Raw genomic sequence first — 22,756 nt, forward strand, 5'->3', positions numbered from 1 at the left:
GTAGACGCAGTGAGTCTCTAACCCTGTAGATACAGTGAGTCTCTAACCCTGTAGACACAGTGAGTCTCTAACCCTGTTGACACAGTGAGTCTTTAACCTTATAGACACAGTGCGTCTCTAAACATGTAGATGCAGTGAGCCTCTAACCTTATAGACACAGTGAGTCTCTATCCCTGTAGACACAGTGAGTCTCTAACCCTGTAGACACAGTGAGTCTCTAACCCTGTAGTCACAGTGAGTCTCTAACCCTGTAGACAAAGTGAGTCTCTAACCTTATAGACACAGTGAGTCTCTATCCCTGTAGACACAGTGAGTCTCTAACCCTGTAGACACAGTGAGTCTCTAACCCTAACGTTATAGATGCAGTGAGTCTCTAACCCTAACCTTATAGACGCAGTGAGCCTCTAACCCTGTAGACGCAGTAAGTCTCTAACCCTGTAGACACAGTGAGTCTCTAACCCTAACGTTATAGACGCAGTGAGTCTCTAACCCTAACCTTATAGACGCAGTGAGTCTCTAACCCTAACCTTATAGACGCAGTGAGTCTCTAACCCTGTAGACACAGTGAGTCTCTAACCCTGTAGACGCAGTGAGTCTCTAACCCTGTAGACGCAGTGAGTCTCTAACCCTGTAGACACAGTGAGTCTCTAACCCTGTAGACACAGTGAGTCTCTAACCCTGTAGTCACAGTGAGTCTCTAACCCTGTAGACGTAGTCAGTCTCTAACCCTGTAGACACATTGAGTCTCTAACCCTGTAGACAAAGTGAGTCTCTAACCTTATAGACACAGTGAGTCTCTATCCCTGTAGACACAGTGAGTCTCTAACCCTGTAGACACAGTGAGTCTCTAACCCTAACGTTATAGATGCAGTGAGTCTCTAACCCTAACCTTATAGACGCAGTGAGTCTCTAACCCTAACCTTAAAGACGCAGTGAGTCTCTAACCCTGTAAACACAGTGAGTCTCTAACCCTGTAGATGCAGTGAGTCTCTAACCCTGTAGACGCAGTGAGTCTCTAACCCTGTAGACGCAGTGAGTCTCTAACCCTGTAGACGCAGTGAGTCTCTAACCCTGTAGACGCAGTGAGTCTCTAACCTTATAGACACAGTGAGTCTCTAACCTTATAGACACAGTGAGTCTCTAACCCTGTAGACACAGTGAGTCTCTAACCCTGTAGACACAGTGAGTCGCTAACACTGTAGACACAGTGAGTCTCTAACCCTGTAGACACAGTGTGTAGACACAGTGAGTCTCTAACCCTGTAGACGCAGTGAGTCTCTAACCCTGTAGACGCAGTGAATCTCTAACCCTGTAGACGCAGTGAGTCTCTAACCCTGTAGACGCAGTGAGTCTCTAACGCTGTAGACGCAGTGAGTCTCTAACCCTGTAGACGCAGTGAGTCTCTAACCCTGTAGACGCAGTGAGTCTCTAACCCTGTAGATCCAGTGAGTCTCTAACCCTGTAGACACAGTGAGTCTCTAACCCTGTTGACACAGTGAGTCTCTAACCTTATAGACACAGTGCGTCTCTAAACATGTAGATGCAGTGAGCCTCTAACCTTATAGACACAGTGAGTCTCTATCCCTGTAGACACAGTGAGTCTCTAACCCTGTAGACGCAGTGAGTCTCTAACCCTGTAGATGCAGTGAGTCTCTAACCCTAACCTTATAGACGCAGTGAGCCTCTAACCCTGTAGACGCAGTGAGTCTCTAACCCTGTAGACACAGTGAGTCTCTAACCCGAACGTTATAGATGCAGTGTGTCTCTAACCCTAACCTTATAGACGCAGTGAGTCTCTAACCCTAACCTTAAAGACGCAGTGAGTCTCTAACCCTGTAGACACAGTGAGTCTCTAACCCTGTAGATGCAGTGAGTCTCTAACCCTGTAGAAACAGTGAGTCTCTAACCCTGTAGACACAGTGAGTCTCTAACCCTGTTGACGCATTGAGTCTAACCCTGTAGACGTAGTGAGTCTCTAACCCTGTAGACGTAGTGAGTCTCTAACCCTGTAGACGCAGTGAGTCTCTAACCCTGTAGACGCAGTGAGTCTCTAACCCTGTAGATACAGTGAGTCTCTAACCCTGTAGACGCAGTGAGTCTCTAACCCTGTAGACACAGTGAGTCTCTAACCCTAACGTTATAGACGCAGTGAGTCTCTAACCCTAACCTTATAGACGCAGTGAGTCTCTAACCCTAACCTTATAGACGCAGTGAGTCTCTAACCCTGTAGACACAGTGAGTCTCTAACCCTGTAGACGCAGTGAGTCTCTAACCCTGTAGACGCAGTGAGTCTCTAACCCTGTAGACACAGTGAGTCTCTAACCCTGTAGACACAGTGAGTCTCTAACCCTGTAGACGCAGTGAGTCTCTAACCCTGTAGATACAGTGAGTCTCTAACCCTGTAGACACAGTGAGTCTCTAACCCTGTTGACACAGTGAGTCTTTAACCTTATAGACACAGTGCGTCTCTAAACATGTAGATGCAGTGAGCCTCTAACCTTATAGACACAGTGAGTCTCTATCCCTGTAGACACAGTGAGTCTCTAACCCTGTAGACACAGTGAGTCTCTAACCCTGTAGTCACAGTGAGTCTCTAACCCTGTAGACTTAGTCAGTCTCTAACCCTGTAGACACAGTGAGTCTCTAACCCTGTAGACAAAGTGAGTCTCTAACCTTATAGACACAGTGAGTCTCTATCCCTGTAGACACAGTGAGTCTCTAACCCTGTAGACACAGTGAGTCTCTAACCCTAACGTTATAGATGCAGTGAGTCTCTAACCCTAACCTTATAGACGCAGTGAGCCTCTAACCCTGTAGACGCAGTGAGTCTCTAACCCTGTAGACACAGTGAGTCTCTAACCCTAACGTTATAGACGCAGTGAGTCTCTAACCCTAACCTTATAGACGCAGTGAGTCTCTAACCCTAACCTTATAGACGCAGTGAGCCTCTAACCCTGTAGACGCAGTGAGTCTCTAACCCTGTAGACGCAGTGAGTCTCTAACCCTGTAGACACAGTGAGTCTCTAACCCTGTAGACACAGTGAGTCTCTAACCCTGTAGTCACAGTGAGTCTCTAACCCTGTAGACGTAGTCAGTCTCTAACCCTGTAGACACAGTGAGTCTCTAACCCTGTAGACAAAGTGAGTCTCTAACCTTATAGACACAGTGAGTCTCTATCCCTGTAGACACAGTGAGTCTCTAACCCTGTAGACACAGTGATTCTCTAACCCTAACGTTATAGATGCAGTGAGTCTCTAACCCTAACCTTATAGACGCAGTGAGTCTCTAACCCTAACCTTAAAGACGCAGTGAGTCTCTAACCCTGTAGACACAGTGAGTCTCTAACCCTGTAGATGCAGTGAGTCTCTAACCCTGTAGACGCAGTGAGTCTCTAACCCTGTAGACGCAGTGAGTCTCTAACCCTGTAGACGCAGTGAGTCTCTAACCCTGTAGACGCAGTGAGTCTCTAACCTTATAGACACAGTGAGTCTCTAACCTTATAGACACAGTGGGTCTCTAACCCTAACCTTATAGACGCAGTGAGCCTCTAACCCTGTAGACACAGTGAGTCTCTAACCCTGTAGACACAGTGAGTCTCTAACCCTGTAGACACAGTGAGTCGCTAACCCTGTAGACACAGTGAGTCTCTAACCCTGTAGACACAGTGTGTAGACACAGTGAGTCTCTAACCCTGTAGACGCAGTGAGTCTCTAACCCTGTAGACGCAGTGAATCTCTAACCCTGTAGACGCAGTGAGTCTCTAACCCTGTAGACGCAGTGAGTCTCTAACGCTGTAGACGCAGTGAGTCTCTAACCCTGTAGACGCAGTGAGTCTCTAACCCTGTAGACGCAGTGAGTCTCTAACCCTGTAGATCCAGTGAGTCTCTAACCCTGTAGACACAGTGAGTCTCTAACCCTGTTGACACAGTGAGTCTCTAACCTTATAGACACAGTGCGTCTCTAAACATGTAGATGCAGTGAGCCTCTAACCTTATAGACACAGTGAGTCTCTATCCCTGTAGACACAGTGAGTCTCTAACCCTGTAGACGCAGTGAGTCTCTAACCCTGTAGATGCAGTGAGTCTCTAACCCTAACCTTATAGACGCAGTGAGCCTCTAACCCTGTAGACGCAGTGAGTCTCTAACCCGAACGTTATAGATGCAGTGTGTCTCTAACCCTAACCTTATAGACGCAGTGAGTCTCTAACCCTAACCTTAAAGACGCAGTGAGTCTCTAACCCTGTAGACACAGTGAGTCTCTAACCCTGTAGATGCAGTGAGTCTCTAACCCTGTAGACACAGTGAGTCTCTAACCCTGTAGTCACAGTGAGTCTCTAACCCTGTAGACTTAGTCAGTCTCTAACCCTGTAGACACAGTGAGTCTCTAACCCTGTAGACAAAGTGAGTCTCTAACCTTATAGACACAGTGAGTCTCTATCCCTGTAGACACAGTGAGTCTCTAACCCTGTAGACACAGTGAGTCTCTAACCCTAACGTTATAGATGCAGTGAGTCTCTAACCCTAACCTTATAGACGCAGTGAGCCTCTAACCCTGTAGACGCAGTGAGTCTCTAACCCTGTAGACACAGTGAGTCTCTAACCCGAACGTTATAGATGCAGTGTGTCTCTAACCCTAACCTTATAGACGCAGTGAGTCTCTAACCCTAACCTTAAAGACGCAGTGAGTCTCTAACCCTGTAGACACAGTGAGTCTCTAACCCTGTAGATGCAGTGAGTCTCTAACCCTGTAGAAACAGTGAGTCACTAACCCTGTTGACGCATTGAGTCTAACCCTGTAGACGTAGTGAGTCTCTAACCCTGTAGACGTAGTGAGTCTCTAACCCTGTAGACGCAGTGAGTCTCTAACCCTGTAGACACAGTGAGTCTCTAACCCTAACCTTATAGACGCAGTGAGTCTCTAACCCTGTAGACACAGTGAGTCTCTAACCCTAACGTTATAGACGCAGTGAGTCTCTAACCCTAACCTTATAGACGCAGTGAGTCTCTAACCCTAACCTTATAGACGCAGTGAGTCTCTAACCCTGTAGACACAGTGAGTCTCTAACCCTGTAGACGCAGTGAGTCTCTAACCCTGTAGACGCAGTGAGTCTCTAACCCTGTAGACACAGTGAGTCTCTAACCCTGTAGACACAGTGAGTCTCTAACCCTGTAGACGCAGTGAGTCTCTAACCCTGTAGACGTAGTGAGTCTCTAACCCTGTAGACGTAGTGAGTCTCTAACCCTGTAGTCACAGTGAGTCTCTAACCCTGTAGACGTAGTCAGTCTCTAACCCTGTAGACACAGTGAGTCTCTAACCCTGTAGACGTAGTGAGTCTCTAACCCTGTAGACACAGTGAGTCTCTAACCCTAACCTTATAGACGCAGTGAGTCTCTAACCCTGTAGACAAAGTGAGTCTCTAACCTTATAGACACAGTGAGTCTCTATCCCTGTAGACACAGTGAGTCTCTAACCCTGTAGACACAGTGAGTCTCTAACCCTAACGTTATAGATGCAGTGAGTCTCTAACCCTAACCTTATAGACGCAGTGAGTCTCTAACCCTAACCTTAAAGACGCAGTGAGTCTCTAACCCTGTAGACACAGTGAGTCTCTAACCCTGTAGATGCAGTGAGTCTCTAACCCTGTAGACGCAGTGAGTCTCTAACCCTGTAGACACAGTGAGTCTCTAACCCTGTAGACGCAGTGAGTCTCTAACCCTGTAGACACAGTGAGTCTCTAACCCTGTAGACACAGTGAGTCTCTAACCTTATAGACACAGTGAGTCTCTAACCTTATAGACACAGTGGGTCTCTAACCCTAACCTTATAGACGCAGTGAGCCTCTAACCCTGTAGACACAGTGAGTCTCTAACCCTGTAGACACAGTGAGTCTCTAACCCTGTAGACACAGTGTGTAGACACAGTGAGTCTCTAACCCTGTAGACGCAGTGAGACTCTAACCCTGTAGACGCAGTGAGTCTCTAACCCTGTAGACGCAGTGAGTCTCTAACCCTGTAGACGCAGTGAGTCTCTAACGCTGTAGACGCAGTGAGTCTCTAACCCTGTAGACGCAGTGAGTCTCTAACCCTGTAGACGCAGTGAGTCTCTAACGCTGTAGACGCAGTGAGTCTCTAACCCTGTAGACACAGTGCGTCTCTAAACATGTAGATGCAGTGAGCCTCTAACCTTATAGACACAGTGAGTCTCTATCCCTGTAGACACAGTGAGTCTCTAACCCTGTAGACACAGTGAGTCTCTAACCCTGTAGTCACAGTGAGTCTCTAACCCTGTAGACAAAGTGAGTCTCTAACCTTATAGACACAGTGAGTCTCTATCCCTGTAGACACAGTGAGTCTCTAACCCTGTAGACACAGTGAGTCTCTAACCCTAACGTTATAGATGCAGTGAGTCTCTAACCCTAACCTTATAGACGCAGTGAGCCTCTAACCCTGTAGACGCAGTGAGTCTCTAACCCTGTAGACACAGTGAGTCTCTAACCCTAACCTTATAGACGCAGTGAGTCTCTAACCCTGTAGACACAGTGAGTCTCTAACCCTAACGTTATAGACGCAGTGAGTCTCTAACCCTAACCTTATAGACGCAGTGAGTCTCTAACCCTAACCTTATAGACGCAGTGAGTCTCTAACCCTGTAGACACAGTGAGTCTCTAACCCTGTAGACGCAGTGAGTCTCTAACCCTGTAGACGCAGTGAGTCTCTAACCCTGTAGACACAGTGAGTCTCTAACCCTGTAGACACAGTGAGTCTCTAACCCTGTAGACGCAGTGAGTCTCTAACCCTGTAGACGTAGTGAGTCTCTAACCCTGTAGACGTAGTGAGTCTCTAACCCTGTAGACACAGTGAGTCTCTAACCCTGTAGACGTAGTCAGTCTCTAACCCTGTAGACACAGTGAGTCTCTAACCCTGTAGACGTAGTGAGTCTCTAACCCTGTAGACACAGTGAGTCTCTAACCCTAACCTTATAGACGCAGTGAGTCTCTAACCCTGTAGACAAAGTGAGTCTCTAACCTTATAGACACAGTGAGTCTCTATCCCTGTAGACACAGTGAGTCTCTAACCCTGTAGACACAGTGAGTCTCTAACCCTGTAGACACAGTGAGTCTCTAACCCTAACGTTATAGATGCAGTGAGTCTCTAACCCTAACCTTATAGACGCAGTGAGCCTCTAACCCTGTAGACGCAGTGAGTCTCTAACCCTGTAGACACAGTGAGTCTCTAACCCTAACCTTATAGACGCAGTGAGTCTCTAACCCTGTAGACACAGTGAGTCTCTAACCCTAACGTTATAGACGCAGTGAGTCTCTAACCCTAACCTTATAGACGCAGTGAGTCTCTAACCCTAACCTTATAGACGCAGTGAGTCTCTAACCCTGTAGACACAGTGAGTCTCTAACCCTGTAGACGCAGTGAGTCTCTAACCCTGTAGACGCAGTGAGTCTCTAACCCTGTAGACACAGTGAGTCTCTAACCCTGTAGACACAGTGAGTCTCTAACCCTGTAGACGCAGTGAGTCTCTAACCCTGTAGACGTAGTGAGTCTCTAACCCTGTAGACGTAGTGAGTCTCTAACCCTGTAGACACAGTGAGTCTCTAACCCTGTAGACGCAGTGAGTCTCTAACCCTGTAGACACAGTGAGTCTCTAACCCTGTAGACGCAGTGAGTCTCTAACCCTGTAGACACAGTGAGTCTCTAACCCTAACCTTATAGACGCAGTGAGTCTCTAACCCTGTAGACACAGTGAGTCTCTAACCCTAACGTTATAGACGCAGTGAGTCTCTAACCCTAACCTTATAGACGCAGTGAGTCTCTAACCCTAACCTTATAGACGCAGTGAGTCTCTAACCCTGTAGACACAGTGAGTCTCTAACCCTGTAGACGCAGTGAGTCTCTAACCCTGTAGACGCAGTGAGTCTCTAACCCTGTAGACGCAGTGAGTCTCTAACCCTGTAGACACAGTGAGTCTCTAACCCTGTAGACGCAGTGAGTCTCTAACCCTGTAGACGTAGTGAGTCTCTAACCCTGTAGACGTAGTGAGTCTCTAACCCTGTAGTCACAGTGAGTCTCTAACCCTGTAGACGTAGTCAGTCTCTAACCCTGTAGACACAGTGAGTCTCTAACCCTGTAGACGTAGTGAGTCTCTAACCCTGTAGACACAGTGAGTCTCTAACCCTAACCTTATAGACGCAGTGAGTCTCTAACCCTGTAGACAAAGTGAGTCTCTAACCTTATAGACACAGTGAGTCTCTATCCCTGTAGACACAGTGAGTCTCTAACCCTGTAGACACAGTGAGTCTCTAACCCTAACGTTATAGATGCAGTGAGTCTCTAACCCTAACCTTATAGACGCAGTGAGTCTCTAACCCTAACCTTAAAGACGCAGTGAGTCTCTAACCCTGTAGACACAGTGAGTCTCTAACCCTGTAGATGCAGTGAGTCTCTAACCCTGTAGACGCAGTGAGTCTCTAACCCTGTAGACACAGTGAGTCTCTAACCCTGTAGACGCAGTGAGTCTCTAACCCTGTAGACACAGTGAGTCTCTAACCCTGTAGACACAGTGAGTCTCTAACCTTATAGACACAGTGAGTCTCTAACCTTATAGACACAGTGGGTCTCTAACCCTAACCTTATAGACGCAGTGAGCCTCTAACCCTGTAGACACAGTGAGTCTCTAACCCTGTAGACACAGTGAGTCTCTAACCCTGTAGACACAGTGTGTAGACACAGTGAGTCTCTAACCCTTAGACGCAGTGAGTCTCTAACCCTGTAGACGCAGTGAGTCTCTAACCCTGTAGACGCAGTGAGTCTCTAACCCTGTAGACACAGTGAGTCTCTAACGCTGTAGACGCAGTGAGTCTCTAACCCTGTAGACGCAGTGAGTCTCTAACCCTGTAGACGCAGTGAGCCTCTAACCCTGTAGATACAGTGAGTCTCTAACCCTGTAGACACAGTGAGTCTCTAACCCTGTTGACACAGTGAGTCTTATAACCTTATAGACACAGTGCGTCTCTAAACATGTAGACGCAGTGAGCCTCTAACCTTATAGACACAGTGAGTCTCTATCCCTGTAGACGCAGTGAGTCTCTAACCCTGTAGACACAGTGAGTCTCTAACCCTGTAGTCACAGTGAGTCTCTAACCCTGTAGACAAAGTGAGTCTCTAACCTTATAGACACAGTGAGTCTCTATCCCTGTAGACACAGTGAGTCTCTAACCCTGTAGACACAGTGAGTCTCTAACCCTAACGTTATAGATGCAGTGAGTCTCTAACCCTAACCTTATAGACGCAGTGAGCCTCTAACCCTGTAGACGCAGTGAGTCTCTAACCCTGTAGACACAGTGAGTCTCTAACCCTAACGTTATAGACGCAGTGAGTCTCTAACCCTAACCTTATAGACGCAGTGAGTCTCTAACCCTAACCTTATAGACGCAGTGAGTCTCTAACCCTGTAGACGCAGTGAGTCTCTAACCCTGTAGACGCAGTGAGTCTCTAACCCTGTAGACGCAGTGAGTCTCTAACCCTGTAGACACAGTGAGTCTCTAACCCTGTAGACACAGTGAGTCTCTAACCCTGTAGTCACAGTGAGTCTCTAACCCTGTAGACGTAGTCAGTCTCTAACCCTGTAGACACATTGAGTCTCTAACCCTGTAGACAAAGTGAGTCTCTAACCTTATAGACACAGTGAGTCTCTATCCCTGTAGACACAGTGAGTCTCTAACCCTGTAGACACAGTGAGTCTCTAACCCTAACGTTATAGATGCAGTGAGTCTCTAACCCTAACCTTATAGACGCAGTGAGTCTCTATCCCTGTAGACACAGTGAGTCTCTAACCCTGTAGACACAGTGAGTCTCTAACCCTAACCTTAAAGACGCAGTGAGTCTCTAACCCTGTAAACACAGTGAGTCTCTAACCCTGTAGATGCAGTGAGTCTCTAACCCTGTAGATGCAGTGAGTCTCTAACCCTGTAGACGCAGTGAGTCTCTAACCCTGTAGACGCAGTGAGTCTCTAACCCTGTAGACGCAGTGAGTCTCTAACCCTGTAGACGCAGTGAGTCTCTAACCTTATAGACACAGTGAGTCTCTAACCCTGTAGACACAGTGAGTCTCTAACCCTGTAGACACAGTGAGTCGCTAACACTGTAGACACAGTGAGTCTCTAACCCTGTAGACACAGTGTGTAGACACAGTGAGTCTCTAACCCTGTAGACGCAGTGAGTCTCTAACCCTGTAGACGCAGTGAGTCTCTAACCCTGTAGACGCAGTGAGTCTCTAACCCTGTAGACGCAGTGAGTCTCTAACGCTGTAGACGCAGTGAGTCTCTAACCCTGTAGACGCAGTGAGTCTCTAACCCTGTAGACGCAGTGAGTCTCTAACCCTGTAGATCCAGTGAGTCTCTAACCCTGTAGACACAGTGAGTCTCTAACCCTGTTGACACAGTGAGTCTCTAACCTTATAGACACAGTGCGTCTCTAAACATGTAGATGCAGTGAGCCTCTAACCTTATAGACACAGTGAGTCTCTAACCCTGTAGACGCAGTGAGTCTCTAACCCTGTAGATGCAGTGAGTCTCTAACCCTGTAGATGCAGTGAGTCTCTAACCCTAACCTTATAGACGCAGTGAGCCTCTAACCCTGTAGACGCAGTGAGTCTCTAACCCTGTAGACACAGTGAGTCTCTAACCCGAACGTTATAGATGCAGTGTGTCTCTAACCCTAACCTTATAGACGCAGTGAGTCTCTAACCCTAACCTTAAAGACGCAGTGAGTCTCTAACCCTGTAGACACAGTGAGTCTCTAACCCTGTAGATGCAGTGAGTCTCTAACCCTGTAGAAACAGTGAGTCTCTAACCCTGTAGACACAGTGAGTCTCTAACCCTGTTGACGCATTGAGTCTAACCCTGTAGACGTAGTGAGTCTCTAACCCTGTAGACGTAGTGAGTCTCTAACCCTGTAGACGCAGTGAGTCTCTAACCCTGTAGACGCAGTGAGTCTCTAACCCTGTAGACACAGTGAGCCTCTAACCCTGTAGACGCAGTGAGTCTCTAACCCTGTAGACACAGTGAGTCTCTAACCCTAACGTTATAGACGCAGTGAGTCTCTAACCCTAACCTTATAGACGCAGTGAGTCTCTAACCCTAACCTTATAGACGCAGTGAGTCTCTAACCCTGTAGACACAGTGAGTCTCTAACCCTGTAGACGCAGTGAGTCTCTAACCCTGTAGACGCAGTGAGTCTCTAACCCTGTAGACACAGTGAGTCTCTAACCCTGTAGACACAGTGAGTCTCTAACCCTGTAGACGCAGTGAGTCTCTAACCCTGTAGACACAGTGAGTCTCTAACCCTGTAGACACAGTGAGTCTCTAACCCTGTTGACACAGTGAGTCTTTAACCCTATAGACACAGTGCGTCTCTAAACATGTAGATGCAGTGAGCCTCTAACCTTATAGACACAGTGAGTCTCTAACCCTGTAGACACAGTGAGTCTCTAACCCTGTAGACACAGTGAGTCTCTAACCCTGTAGACACAGTGAGTCTCTAACCCTGTAGACTCAGTCAGTCTCTAACCCTGTAGACGCAGTGAGTCTCTAACCCTGTAGACAAAGTGAGTCTCTAACCTTATAGACACAGTGAGTCTCTATCCCTGTAGACACAGTGAGTCTCTAACCCTGTAGACACAGTGAGTCTCTAACCCTAACGTATAGATGCAGTGAGTCTCTAACCCTAACCTTATAGACGCAGTGAGCCTCTAACCCTGTAGACGCAGTGAGTCTCTAACCCTGTAGACACAGTGAGTCTCTAACCCTAACGTTATAGACGCAGTGAGTCTCTAACCCTAACCTTATAGACGCAGTGAGTCTCTAACCCTAACCTTATAGACGCAGTGAGCCTCTAACCCTGTAGACGCAGTGAGTCTCTAACCCTGTAGACGCAGTGAGTCTCTAACCCTGTAGACACAGTGAGTCTCTAACCCTGTAGACACAGTGAGTCTCTAACCCTGTAGTCACAGTGAGTCTCTAACCCTGTAGACGTAGTCAGTCTCTAACCCTGTAGACACAGTGAGTCTCTAACCCTGTAGACAAAGTGAGTCTCTAACCTTATAGACACAGTGAGTCTCTATCCCTGTAGACACAGTGAGTCTCTAACCCTGTAGACACAGTGATTCTCTAACCCTAACGTTATAGATGCAGTGAGTCTCTAACCCTAACCTTATAGACGCAGTGAGTCTCTAACCCTAACCTTAAAGACGCAGTGAGTCTCTAACCCTGTAGACACAGTGAGTCTCTAACCCTGTAGATGCAGTGAGTCTCTAACCCTGTAGACGCAGTGAGTCTCTAACCCTGTAGACGCAGTGAGTCTCTAACCCTGTAGACGCAGTGAGTCTCTAACCCTGTAGACACAGTGAGTCTCTAACCCTTATAGACACAGTGAGTCTCTAACCTTATAGACACAGTGAGTCTCTAACCCTAACCTTATAGACGCAGTGAGCCTCTAACCCTGTAGACACAGTGAGTCTCTAACCCTGTAGACACAGTGAGTCTCTAACCCTGTAGACGCAGTGAGTCTCTAACCCTGTAGACACAGTGAGTCTCTAACCCTGTAGACCAGTTTAGACACAGTGAGTCTCTAACCCTGTAGACGCAGTGAGTCTCTAACCCTGTAGACGCAGTGAGTCTCTAACCCTGTAGACGCAGTGAGTCTCTAACCCTGTAGACGCAGTGAGTCTCCTGTAGACGCAGTGAGTCTCTAACCCTGTAGACGCAGTGAGTCTCTAACCCTGTAGACGCAGTGAGTCTCTAACCCTGTAGATCCAGTGAGTCTCTAACCCTGTAGACACAGTGAGTCTCTAACCCTGTTGACACAGTGAGTCTTTAACCTTATAGACACAGTGCGTCTCTAAACATGTAGATGCAGTGAGCCTCTAACCTTATAGACACAGTGAGTCTCTATCCCTGTAGACACAGTGAGTCTCTAACCCTGTAGACGCAGTGAGTCTCTAACCCTGTAGATGCAGTGAGTCTCTAACCCTAACCTTATAGACGCAGTGAGCCTCTAACCCTGTAGACACAGTGAGTCTCTAACCCGAACGTTATAGATGCAGTGAGTCTCTAACCCTAACCTTATAGACGCAGTGAGTCTCTAACCCTAACCTTAAAGACGCAGTGAGTCTCTAACCCTGTAGACACAGTGAGTCTCTAACCCTGTAGATGCAGTGAGTCTCTAACCCTGTAGAAACAGTGAGTCTCTAACCCTGTAGACACAGTGAGTCTCTAACCCTGTAGACGTAGTCAGTCTCTAACCCTGTAGACACAGTGAGTCTCTAACCCTGTAGACACAGTGAGTCTCTAACCTTATAGACACAGTGAGTCTCTATCCCTGTAGACGCAGTGAGTCTCTAACCCTGTAGACACAGTGAGTCTCTAACCCTAACGTTATAGACGCAGTGAGTCTCTAACCCTAACCTTATAGACGCAGTGAGCCTCTAACCCTGTAGACGCAGTGAGTCTCTAACCCTGTAGACACAGTGAGTCTCTAACCCTAACGTTATAGACGCAGTGAGTCTCTAACCCTAACCTTATAGACGCAGTGAGTCTCTAACCCTAACCTTATAGACGCAGTGAGTCTCTAACCCTGTAGACACAGTGAGTCTCTAACCCTGTAGACGCAGTGAGTCTCTAACCCTGTAGACGCAGTGAGTCTCTAACCCTGTAGACACAGTGAGTCTCTAACCCTGTAGACACAGTGAGTCTCTAACCCTGTAGACACAGTGAGTCTCTAACCCTGTAGACGTAGTCAGTCTCTAACCCTGTAGACACAGTGAGTCTCTAACCCTGTAGACAAAGTGAGTCTCTAACCTTATAGACACAGTGAGTCTCTATCCCTGTAGACACAGTGAGTCTCTAACCCTGTAGACACAGTGAGTCTCTAACCCTAACGTTATAGACGCAGTGAGTCTCTAACCCTAACCTTATAGACGCAGTGAGTCTCTAACCCTAACCTTAAAGACGCAGTGAGTCTCTAACCCTGTAGACACAGTGAGTCTCTAACCCTGTAGACGCAGTGAGTCTCTAACCCTGTAGACGCAGTGAGTCTCTAACCCTGTAGACGCAGTGAGTCTCTAACCCTATAGACACAGTGGGTCTCTAACCCTAACCTTATAGACGCAGTGAGCCTCTAACCCTGTAGACACAGTGAGTCTCTAACCCTGTAGACGCAGTGAGTCTCTAACCCTGTAGACACAGTGAGTCTCTAACCCTGTAGACACAGTGAGTCTCTAACCCTGTAGACACAGGGTGGACAGTGAGTCTCTAACCCTGTAGACGCAGTGAGTCTCTAACCCTGTAGACGCAGTGAGTCTCTAACCCTGTAGACGCAGTGAGTCTCTAACCCTGTAGACGCAGTGAGTCTCTAACCCTGTAGACGCAGTGAGTCTCTAACCCTGTAGACGCAGTGAGTCTCTAACCCTGTAGACGCAGTGAGTCTCTAACCCTGTAGACCCAGTGAGTCTCTAACCCTGTAGACACAGTGAGTCTCTAACCCTGTTGACGCAGTGAGTCTCTAACCCTATAGACACAGTGAGTCTCTAAACCTGTAGACGCAGTGAGTCTCTAACCCTGTAGACGCAGTGAGTCTCTAACCCTGTAGACGCAGTGAGTCTCTAACCCTGTAGACACAGTGAGTCTCTAACCCTGTAGACGCAGTGAGTCTCTAACCCTAACCTTTAGACGCAGTGAGTCTCTAACCCTGTAGACACAGTGAGTCTCTAACCCTTATAGATGCAGTGTGTCTCTAACCCTAACCTTATAGACGCAGTGAGTCTCTAACCCTAACCTTAAAGACGCAGTGAGTCTCTAACCCTGTAGACGCAGTGAGTCTCTAACCCTGTAGACGCAGTGAGTCTCTAACCCTGTAGACGCAGTGAGTCTCTAACCCTGTAGACACAGTGAGTCTCTAACCCTGTAGACGTAGTCAGTCTCTAACCCTGTAGACACAGTGAGTCTCTAACCCTGTAGACGCAGTGAGTCTCTAACCCTATAGACACAGTGAGTCTCTATCCCTGTAGACGCAGTGAGTCTCTAACCCTGTAGACGCAGTGAGTCTCTAACCCTAACGTTATAGACGCAGTGAGTCTCTAACCCTAACCTTTAGACACAGTGAGCCTCTAACCCTGTAGACGCAGTGAGTCTCTAACCCTGTAGACACAGTGAGTCTCTAACCCTAACGTTATAGACGCAGTGAGTCTCTAACCCTAACCTTATAGACGCAGTGAGTCTCTAACCCTAACCTTATAGACGCAGTGAGTCTCTAACCCTGTAGACACAGTGAGTCTCTAACCCTGTAGACGCAGTGAGTCTCTAACCCTGTAGACGCAGTGAGTCTCTAACCCTGTAGACACAGTGAGTCTCTAACCCTGTAGACACAGTGAGTCTCTAACCCTGTAGACGCAGTCAGTCTCTAACCCTGTAGACACAGTGAGTCTCTAACCCTGTAGACAAAGTGAGTCTCTAACCTTATAGACACAGTGAGTCTCTATCCCTGTAGACACAGTGAGTCTCTAACCCTGTAGACACAGTGAGTCTCTAACCCTAACGTTATAGATGCAGTGAGTCTCTAACCCTAACCTTATAGACGCAGTGAGTCTCTAACCCTAACCTTAAAGACGCAGTGAGTCTCTAACCCTGTAGACACAGTGAGTCTCTAACCCTGTAGACGCAGTGAGTCTCTAACCCTGTAGATGCAGTGAGTCTCTAACCCTGTAGACGCAGTGAGTCTCTAACCCTGTAGACACAGTGAGTCTCTAACCCTGTAGACGCAGTGAGTCTCTAACCCTGTAGACACAGTGAGTCTCTAACCCTTTTAGACACATTGAGTCTCTAACCCTAACCTAGACGTAGTGAGCCTCTAACCCTGTAGACGTAGTGAGTCTCTAACCCTGTAGACACAGTGAGTCTCTAACCCTGTAGACGCAGTGAGTCTCTAACCCTGTAGACACAGTGAGTCTCTAACCCTGTAGACTGTAGACACAGTGAGTCTCTAACCCTGTAGACACAGTGAGTCTCTAACCCTGTAGACGCAGTGAGTCTCTAACCCTGTAGACACAGTGAGTCTCTAACCCTGTAGACGCAGTGAGTCTCTAACCCTGTAGACGCAGTGAGTCTCTAACCCTGTAGACGCAGTGAGTCTCTAACCCTGTAGACGCAGTGAGTCTCTAACCCTGTAGACACAGTGAGTCTCTAACCCTGTAGACGCAGTGAGTCTCTAACCCTGTAGACACAGTGAGTCTCTAACCCTATATAGACGCAGTGAGTCTCTAACCCTGTAGATCAAGTGAGTCTCTAACCTTATAGACACAGTGAGTCTCTAACCCTGTAGACACAGTGAGTCTCTAACCCTGTAGACGCAGTGAGTCTCTAACCCTAACGTTATAGATGCAGTGAGTCTCTAACCCTAACCTTATAGACGCAGTGAGTCTCTAACCCTGACTAGACGCAGTGAGTCTCTAACCCAATGTAGACGCAGTGAGTCTCTAACCCCTTTAGACGCAGTGAGTCTCTAACCCTGCCTTAGACGCAGTGAGTCTCTAACCCTGTAGACGCAGTGAGTCTCTAACCCTGTAGACGCAGTGAGTCTCTAACCCTGTAGACGCAGTGAGTCTCTAACCCTGTAGACGCAGTGAGTCTCTAACCCTGTAGACACAGTGAGTCTCTAACCCTGTAGACGCGAGTGAGCCTCTAACCCTGTAGACGTAGTGAGTCTCTAACCCTGTAGACACAGTGAGTCTCTAACCCTGTAGACGCAGTGAGTCTCTAACCCTATAGACACAGTGAGTCTCTAACCCTGTAGACGCAGTGAGTCTCTAACCCTGTAGACACAGTGAGTCTCTAACCCTAACGTTATAGACGCAGTGAGTCTCTAACCCTAACCTTATAGACGCAGTGAGTCTCTAACCCTAACCTTATAGACGCAGTGAGTCTCTAACCCTGTAGACACAGTGAGTCTCTAACCCTGTAGACGCAGTGAGTCTCTAACCCTGTAGACACAGTGAGTCTCTAACCCTGTAGACGCAGTGAGTCTCTAACCCTGTAGACGCAGTGAGTCTCTAACCCTGTAGACGTAGTGAGTCTCTAACCCTGTAGACGCAGTGAGTCTCTAACCCTGTAGACGCAGTGAGTCTCTAACCCTGTAGACGCAGTGAGTCTCTAACCCTGTAGACGCAGTGAGTCTCTAACCCTGTAGACGTAGTGAGTCTCTAACCCTGTAGACGCAGTGAGTCTCTAACCCTAACCTTATAGACGCAGTGAGTCTCTAACCCTGTAGACACAGTGAGTCTCTAACCCTGTAGACGCAGTGAGTCTGTATTATATATTAATATATACGTATATATGGAGGTGGGCTTCTTGTCTGACCTCCTGGCTCCTGCCTTCCTGGACATGGTGAGAGAGAGACCCTCTTTCTTTCAATAGACTTCCCAAGATGGCGTAGCAGTGCGGACGTGTTTTGTTGTTGTCCCGTGTAAAAAATAAAAAAAATCGTCTTTTTTTGTATATATTTCATACTTTTGTTTATCCCATGTGTAACTCTGTGTTGTTGTTTTTGTCGAACTGCTTTGCTTTATCTTGGCCAGGTCGCAGTTGCAAATGAGAACTTGTTCTCAACTGGCCTACCTGGTTAAATAAAGGAGAAATAAATATACAAATAGACAATGAGTGCATGCACAGTCTAAATGTCTAATCAGACAAGTCTAATTTCTCTCTCTGTTGCTGTCTAGTCCTCCATGTTTCTGCTCCTCCAATCTACCGCCCTGCTGACCCTAACCTTGTCCCTGAGTTGTCTCTATGTTTCTCCCCGCAGGCTGCTCTGAGCGCTACAGACATGGCCCTGGCCCTCAACAGGTACCTGTGTACAGCGGTTCTGCCCTTGCTCACTAAGTGTGCCCCGCTGTTCGCTGGGACGGAGCCCTACGCCTCGCTCATAGACTCCCTACTTCACACCGTCTACCGTCTCTCTAAGGGATGCTGCCTCACGAAGGCACAGAGAGACGCCATCGAGGAGTGTCTGCTTGCCACCTGTGGGTAAGGAATGGCTTTGGGTTACTCTCTGCTAGTATATTTGACTGGCTACTTGTGGGTTAAGGATGGTTACAACCGTTAGGGATGGGAAATACTCTCTATGTGACTGTCTTCTGGCTACAGATGTAGGATCTTAATTTGATCATCCTGTTGCATGAGAACTTTCCAGAAATGCAGGAAATTAAAAACTTATAGTGTATTTGAGGTTTTAAAAGGCGTTATAATCCACATAATAATTCACATTTCCAGTTACTGCAGGATTATTTTCCTGCTGTAGCAGAACTGGCTCAAATTATGATCCTACATCTGTAGGTGTGGCTAAGAGATGTTAAGGGTACACTTTCCTACTTGTACGGTAGTGGTCCTTTAATAAGCCTCCCTGAATGGAGTGTGTGTGTGTGTGTGTGTGTGTGTGTGTGTGTGTGTGTGTGTGTGTGTGTGTGTGTGTGTTTTTGACAGTCAATTGAGGCCGTCCATGATGCAGCACCTGCTGAGACGCTTGGTGTTTGATGTTCCTCTCCTCAACGAACACACCAAGATGCCTCTCAAGGTTTTCATTAGGTCTTCTTCTCTGTAGCCCGCCATGAGGCCTAATCTCCTGACACAATGTTCTCCAACCTCCTTATCCAACCTCCTCATCTAACCTCCTCCTCCTCCAACCTCCTTCTCCAACCTCTTTATCCAACCTCCTCCTCCAACCTCCTTCTCCAACCTCCTCCTTCTCCAACCTCCTTCTCCAGCCTCCTCCTCCAACCTCCTCCTCCAACCTCCTCCTTCTCCAACCTCCTCCTCCTCCAACCTCCTCCTCCTCCTCCAACCTCCTCCTCCTCCAACCTCCTCCTCCAACCTCCTCCTCCAACCTCCTCCTCCAACCTCCTCCTCCAACCTCATCCTCCAACCTCCTCCTCCTCTTCCAACCTCCTCCTCCAACCTCCTCCTCCAACCTCATCCTCCAACCTCCTCCTCCTCTTCCAACCTCCTCCTCCAACCTCCTCCTCCTCTAACCTCCTCCTCTCCTCCTCTAACCTCCTCCTCCAACCTCTACCTCCAACCTCCTCCTCCTCCAACCTCCTCCTCCAACCTCCTCCTCCAACCTCCTTCTCCAACCTCCTTCTCCAACCTCCTTCTCCAACCTCCTCCTCCAACCTCCTCCTCCTCCAACCTCATCCTCCAACCTCCTCCTCCTCTTCCAACCTCCTCCAACCTCCTCCTCCAACCTCCTCCTCCAACCTCCTTATCCAAACTCCTCCTCCAACCTCCTCCTCTAACCTCCTCCTCCAACCTCCTCATCCAACCTCCTTCTCCAACCGCCTCCTCCTCCTCCTCCTCCTCCTCCTCCAACCTCCTTCTCTAACCTCCTCCTCCAACCTCCTCATCCAACCTCCTTCTCCAACCTCCTCCTCATCCTCCATCCTCCTCCTCCAACCTCCTCCTCATCCTCCTCCTCCTCCTCCAACCTCCTCTTCCTAATCCAACCTCATCCTCCAACATCCTCCTCCTCCTCCAACCTCCTCCTCCAACCTCCTCTTCCTCCTCCAACCTCATCCTCCAACATCATCCTCCTCCTCCTCATCCTCCAACATCATCCTCCTCCTCCTCCTCCTCCTCCAACCTCCTCCTCCTTCTCTAACCTCCTCCTCCAACCACCTCATCCAACCTCCTTCTCCAACCTCCTCCTCCTCCTCCAACCTCCTCCTCCTCCTCCTCATCCTCCAACCTCCTCCTCCAACCTCCTCTTCCTCCTCCAACCTCCTCCAACCTCATCCTCCAACATCCTCCTCCTCCTCCAACCTCCTCCTCCATCCTCCTCCTCCAACCTCCTCCTCATCCTCCAACCTCCTCCTCCTCCTCCTCCAACCTCCTCTTCCTAATCCAACCTCATCCTCCAACATCCTCCTCCTCCTCCAACCTCCTCCTCCAACCTCCTCTTCCTCCTCCAACCTCATCCTCCAACATCCTCCTCCTCCTCCTCCTCCTCCTCCTCCAACCTCCTCCTCCTCCTCCTCCAACCTCCTCTTCGTAATCCAACCTCATCCTCCAACATCCTCCTCCTCCTCCAACCTCCTCCTCCAACCTCCTCTTCCTCCTCCAACCTCATCCTCCAACATCCTCCTCCTCCTCCTCCTCCAACCTCCTCCTCCTCCTCCTTCTCTAACCTCCTCCTCCAACCTCCCCATCCAACCTCCTTCTCCAACCTCCTCCTTCTCCTCCTCCTCCAACCTCCTCCTCATTCTCCATCCTCCTTCTCCAACCTCCTCCTCATCCTCCAACCTCCTCCTCCTCCTCCAACCTCCTCCTCCAACCTCCTCCTTCTCCAACCTCCTCCTCCAACCTCATTATAGTATTGTGTGTGTGTGTGTTTCTGAGGTGTTCAGTATTCGTTTATCTATTGTAGACTGTTGATCTTGACGTTTCAGCTGTTGACCAATCACTACGAGCGTTGTTGGAAGTACTACTGTTTGACGGGCGGTTGGGGGAGCTTCGGTGCGTCGTCGGACGAAGAGCTGCATCTCTCCAGGAAGCTGTTCTGGGGCGTCTTTGATGCTCTGTCTCGCAAGGTACAGATCTAGATCCAGCGGAGGCTGGTGAGGATAAGGACGGGGCTCATAATAATAACGTCTGCAATGGAGTAAAAAGGGAACGGCATCGACAAAAAAAAAAAACACCTGGAAACCATGCGTCTTGATGTATTTGATACCGTTCCCGCAAGATTCCCGCTGCGGCCGTTTTACAATGAGCTCCGGTCCTCCCGAAAAACGAAGGTGTCACCAACCTCCTGTGGATTACGTGTACTGTGGTGTTCAGTTCATCTACTGTGGCTTATCACAGTGTTGTAGCTATTGAAGATGCTGAGATTGTGAGGATTTAGGCCCCTCTAGTGGTCAGTGGGAAACGTCACCTACCAATACTGTCGTACCTTCTCAGTCCATACAGTTGGAATACAATACACCTTGTAACTTCACTTACATCATCTTGTCCGCCAACACACTGGTTTATAAGTGATTCGTGTTTTATGACGAGACAAAGCTTCATATTAGCCTTTTGCCACAAACCAGAGGTATGTGGTACACACACACACACACACACACACACACACACACACACACACACACACACACACACACACACACACACACACACACACACACACACTCTCTCTCTTCATATGTAGCGGTCTCCTCTCCCTCCAGAGGTATGTCCAGAATATATTTAAACTGTCTCTGACATGTCTGAGTGCTGTGGTTCCTGACTACACACACACACACACACACACACACACACACACACACACACACACACACACACACACACACACACACACACACACACACACACACACACACACACACACACACACACTCTCTCTCTCTCTCTTCATATGTAGCGGTCTCCTCTCCCTTCCAGAGCTATGATCAGGAGCTGTTTAAGCTGGCTCTGCCGTGTCTGAGTGCTGTTGCCGGGGCGCTACCTCCTGACTACATGGAGAGTAACCACGTGGCCGTGATGGAGAAACAATCCTCTATGGACGCCGAGGGAAACTTCAACCCACAGCCAGCGGACACCACCAAGTAAGACACAGTTGATTCAGTCTGATTCAGTCTGATTCAGTCTGAAAACATCAAAGATACTCTCTTCTTTCTGATGGGCGTTAAACAGTGACGCTTGTTGTACGTCTTGATTGTGTTCCTACTGTAACCAGTGTGAACGTCCCGGAGAAACTGGATTACTTTGTCAATAAATATGCCGAGCATTCCCATGAGAAGTGGTCCATGGACAAGGTGAGGGGTTTGTCTCTAACTCTTGATTGATTGATGAATTGATGAATTGATTCAGTGATTCATTCATTGATTCAGTCATTGATTCATTCATTGATTCAGTCATTGATTCATTCATTAATTCAGTCATTGATTCAGTCATTGATTCATTGATTCAGTCATTGATTCATTGATTCAGTCATTGATTCATTGATTCAGTCATTGATTCATTGATTCCGTCATTGATTCATTGATTAAGTCATTGATTCATTCATTGATTCAGTCATTGATTCATTGATTCAGTCATTGATTAAGTCATTGATTCATTCATTGATTAAGTCATTGATTCATTCATTGATTCAGTCATTGATTCAATCATTCAGTCATTGATTCATTGATTCAGTCATTGATTCATTGATTCAGTCATTGATTCAGTCATTGATTCATTCATTGATTCAGTCATTGATTCAGTCATTGATTAAGTCATTGATTAAGTCATTGATTCATTCATTTATTCAGTCATTCAGTCATTGATTCATTCATTGATTCAGTCATTGATTCATTGATTCAGTCATCGATTCATTGATTCAGTCATTGATTCATTCATTGATTCAGTCATTGATTCATTGATTCAGTCATTGATTCAGTCATTGATTCATTGATTCAGTCATTGATTCAGTCATTGATTCATTGATTCAGTCATTGATTCAGTCATTAATTCATTGATTCAGTCATTGATTCAGTCATTGATTCATTCATTAATTGACAATGGCTCTCTCTCTCTCTTTCCCTCTCTCTCCTATGTCTCAGTTTTCCAACGGCTGGGTTCACGGGGACAAGGTCTGTGAGACCTCTAAAGCCCACCCTCTCCTCAAGCCATATAAAGGGCTGTCAGAGAAGGTAAGAACATACTGGAAC

General features: G+C 47.7%; 2 protein-coding genes across 2 annotated transcripts in view; both read left to right on the forward strand.

Moving 5' to 3' along the window:
- Positions 1-18,090, forward strand: part of LOC106593730 (ryanodine receptor 2) — a 71,571-nt gene extending 53,481 nt beyond the window's left edge. Inside the window, exon 8 of the mRNA XM_045700570.1 lies at positions 17,866-18,090. Within this exon, the coding sequence (XP_045556526.1) occupies positions 17,866-18,090 (225 nt within the window). The remainder of the gene's footprint in view (positions 1-17,865) is intronic.
- A 457-nt stretch (positions 18,091-18,547) lies between these two features.
- LOC106591405 (ryanodine receptor 2-like) overlaps positions 18,548-22,756 on the forward strand; it is a 170,612-nt gene continuing 166,403 nt past the window's right edge. Inside the window, exons 1-5 of the mRNA XM_045700571.1 lie at positions 18,548-18,633; positions 20,501-20,641; positions 21,489-21,652; positions 21,784-21,862; positions 22,649-22,738. Of these exons, the coding sequence (XP_045556527.1) occupies positions 18,559-18,633; positions 20,501-20,641; positions 21,489-21,652; positions 21,784-21,862; positions 22,649-22,738 (549 nt within the window). The 5' untranslated portion in view covers positions 18,548-18,558. The remainder of the gene's footprint in view (positions 18,634-20,500; positions 20,642-21,488; positions 21,653-21,783; positions 21,863-22,648; positions 22,739-22,756) is intronic.

This window comes from Salmo salar, chromosome ssa18 (assembly GCF_905237065.1).
Source record: "Salmo salar chromosome ssa18, Ssal_v3.1, whole genome shotgun sequence".
Taxonomy (NCBI): Eukaryota; Metazoa; Chordata; class Actinopteri; order Salmoniformes; family Salmonidae; genus Salmo; species Salmo salar.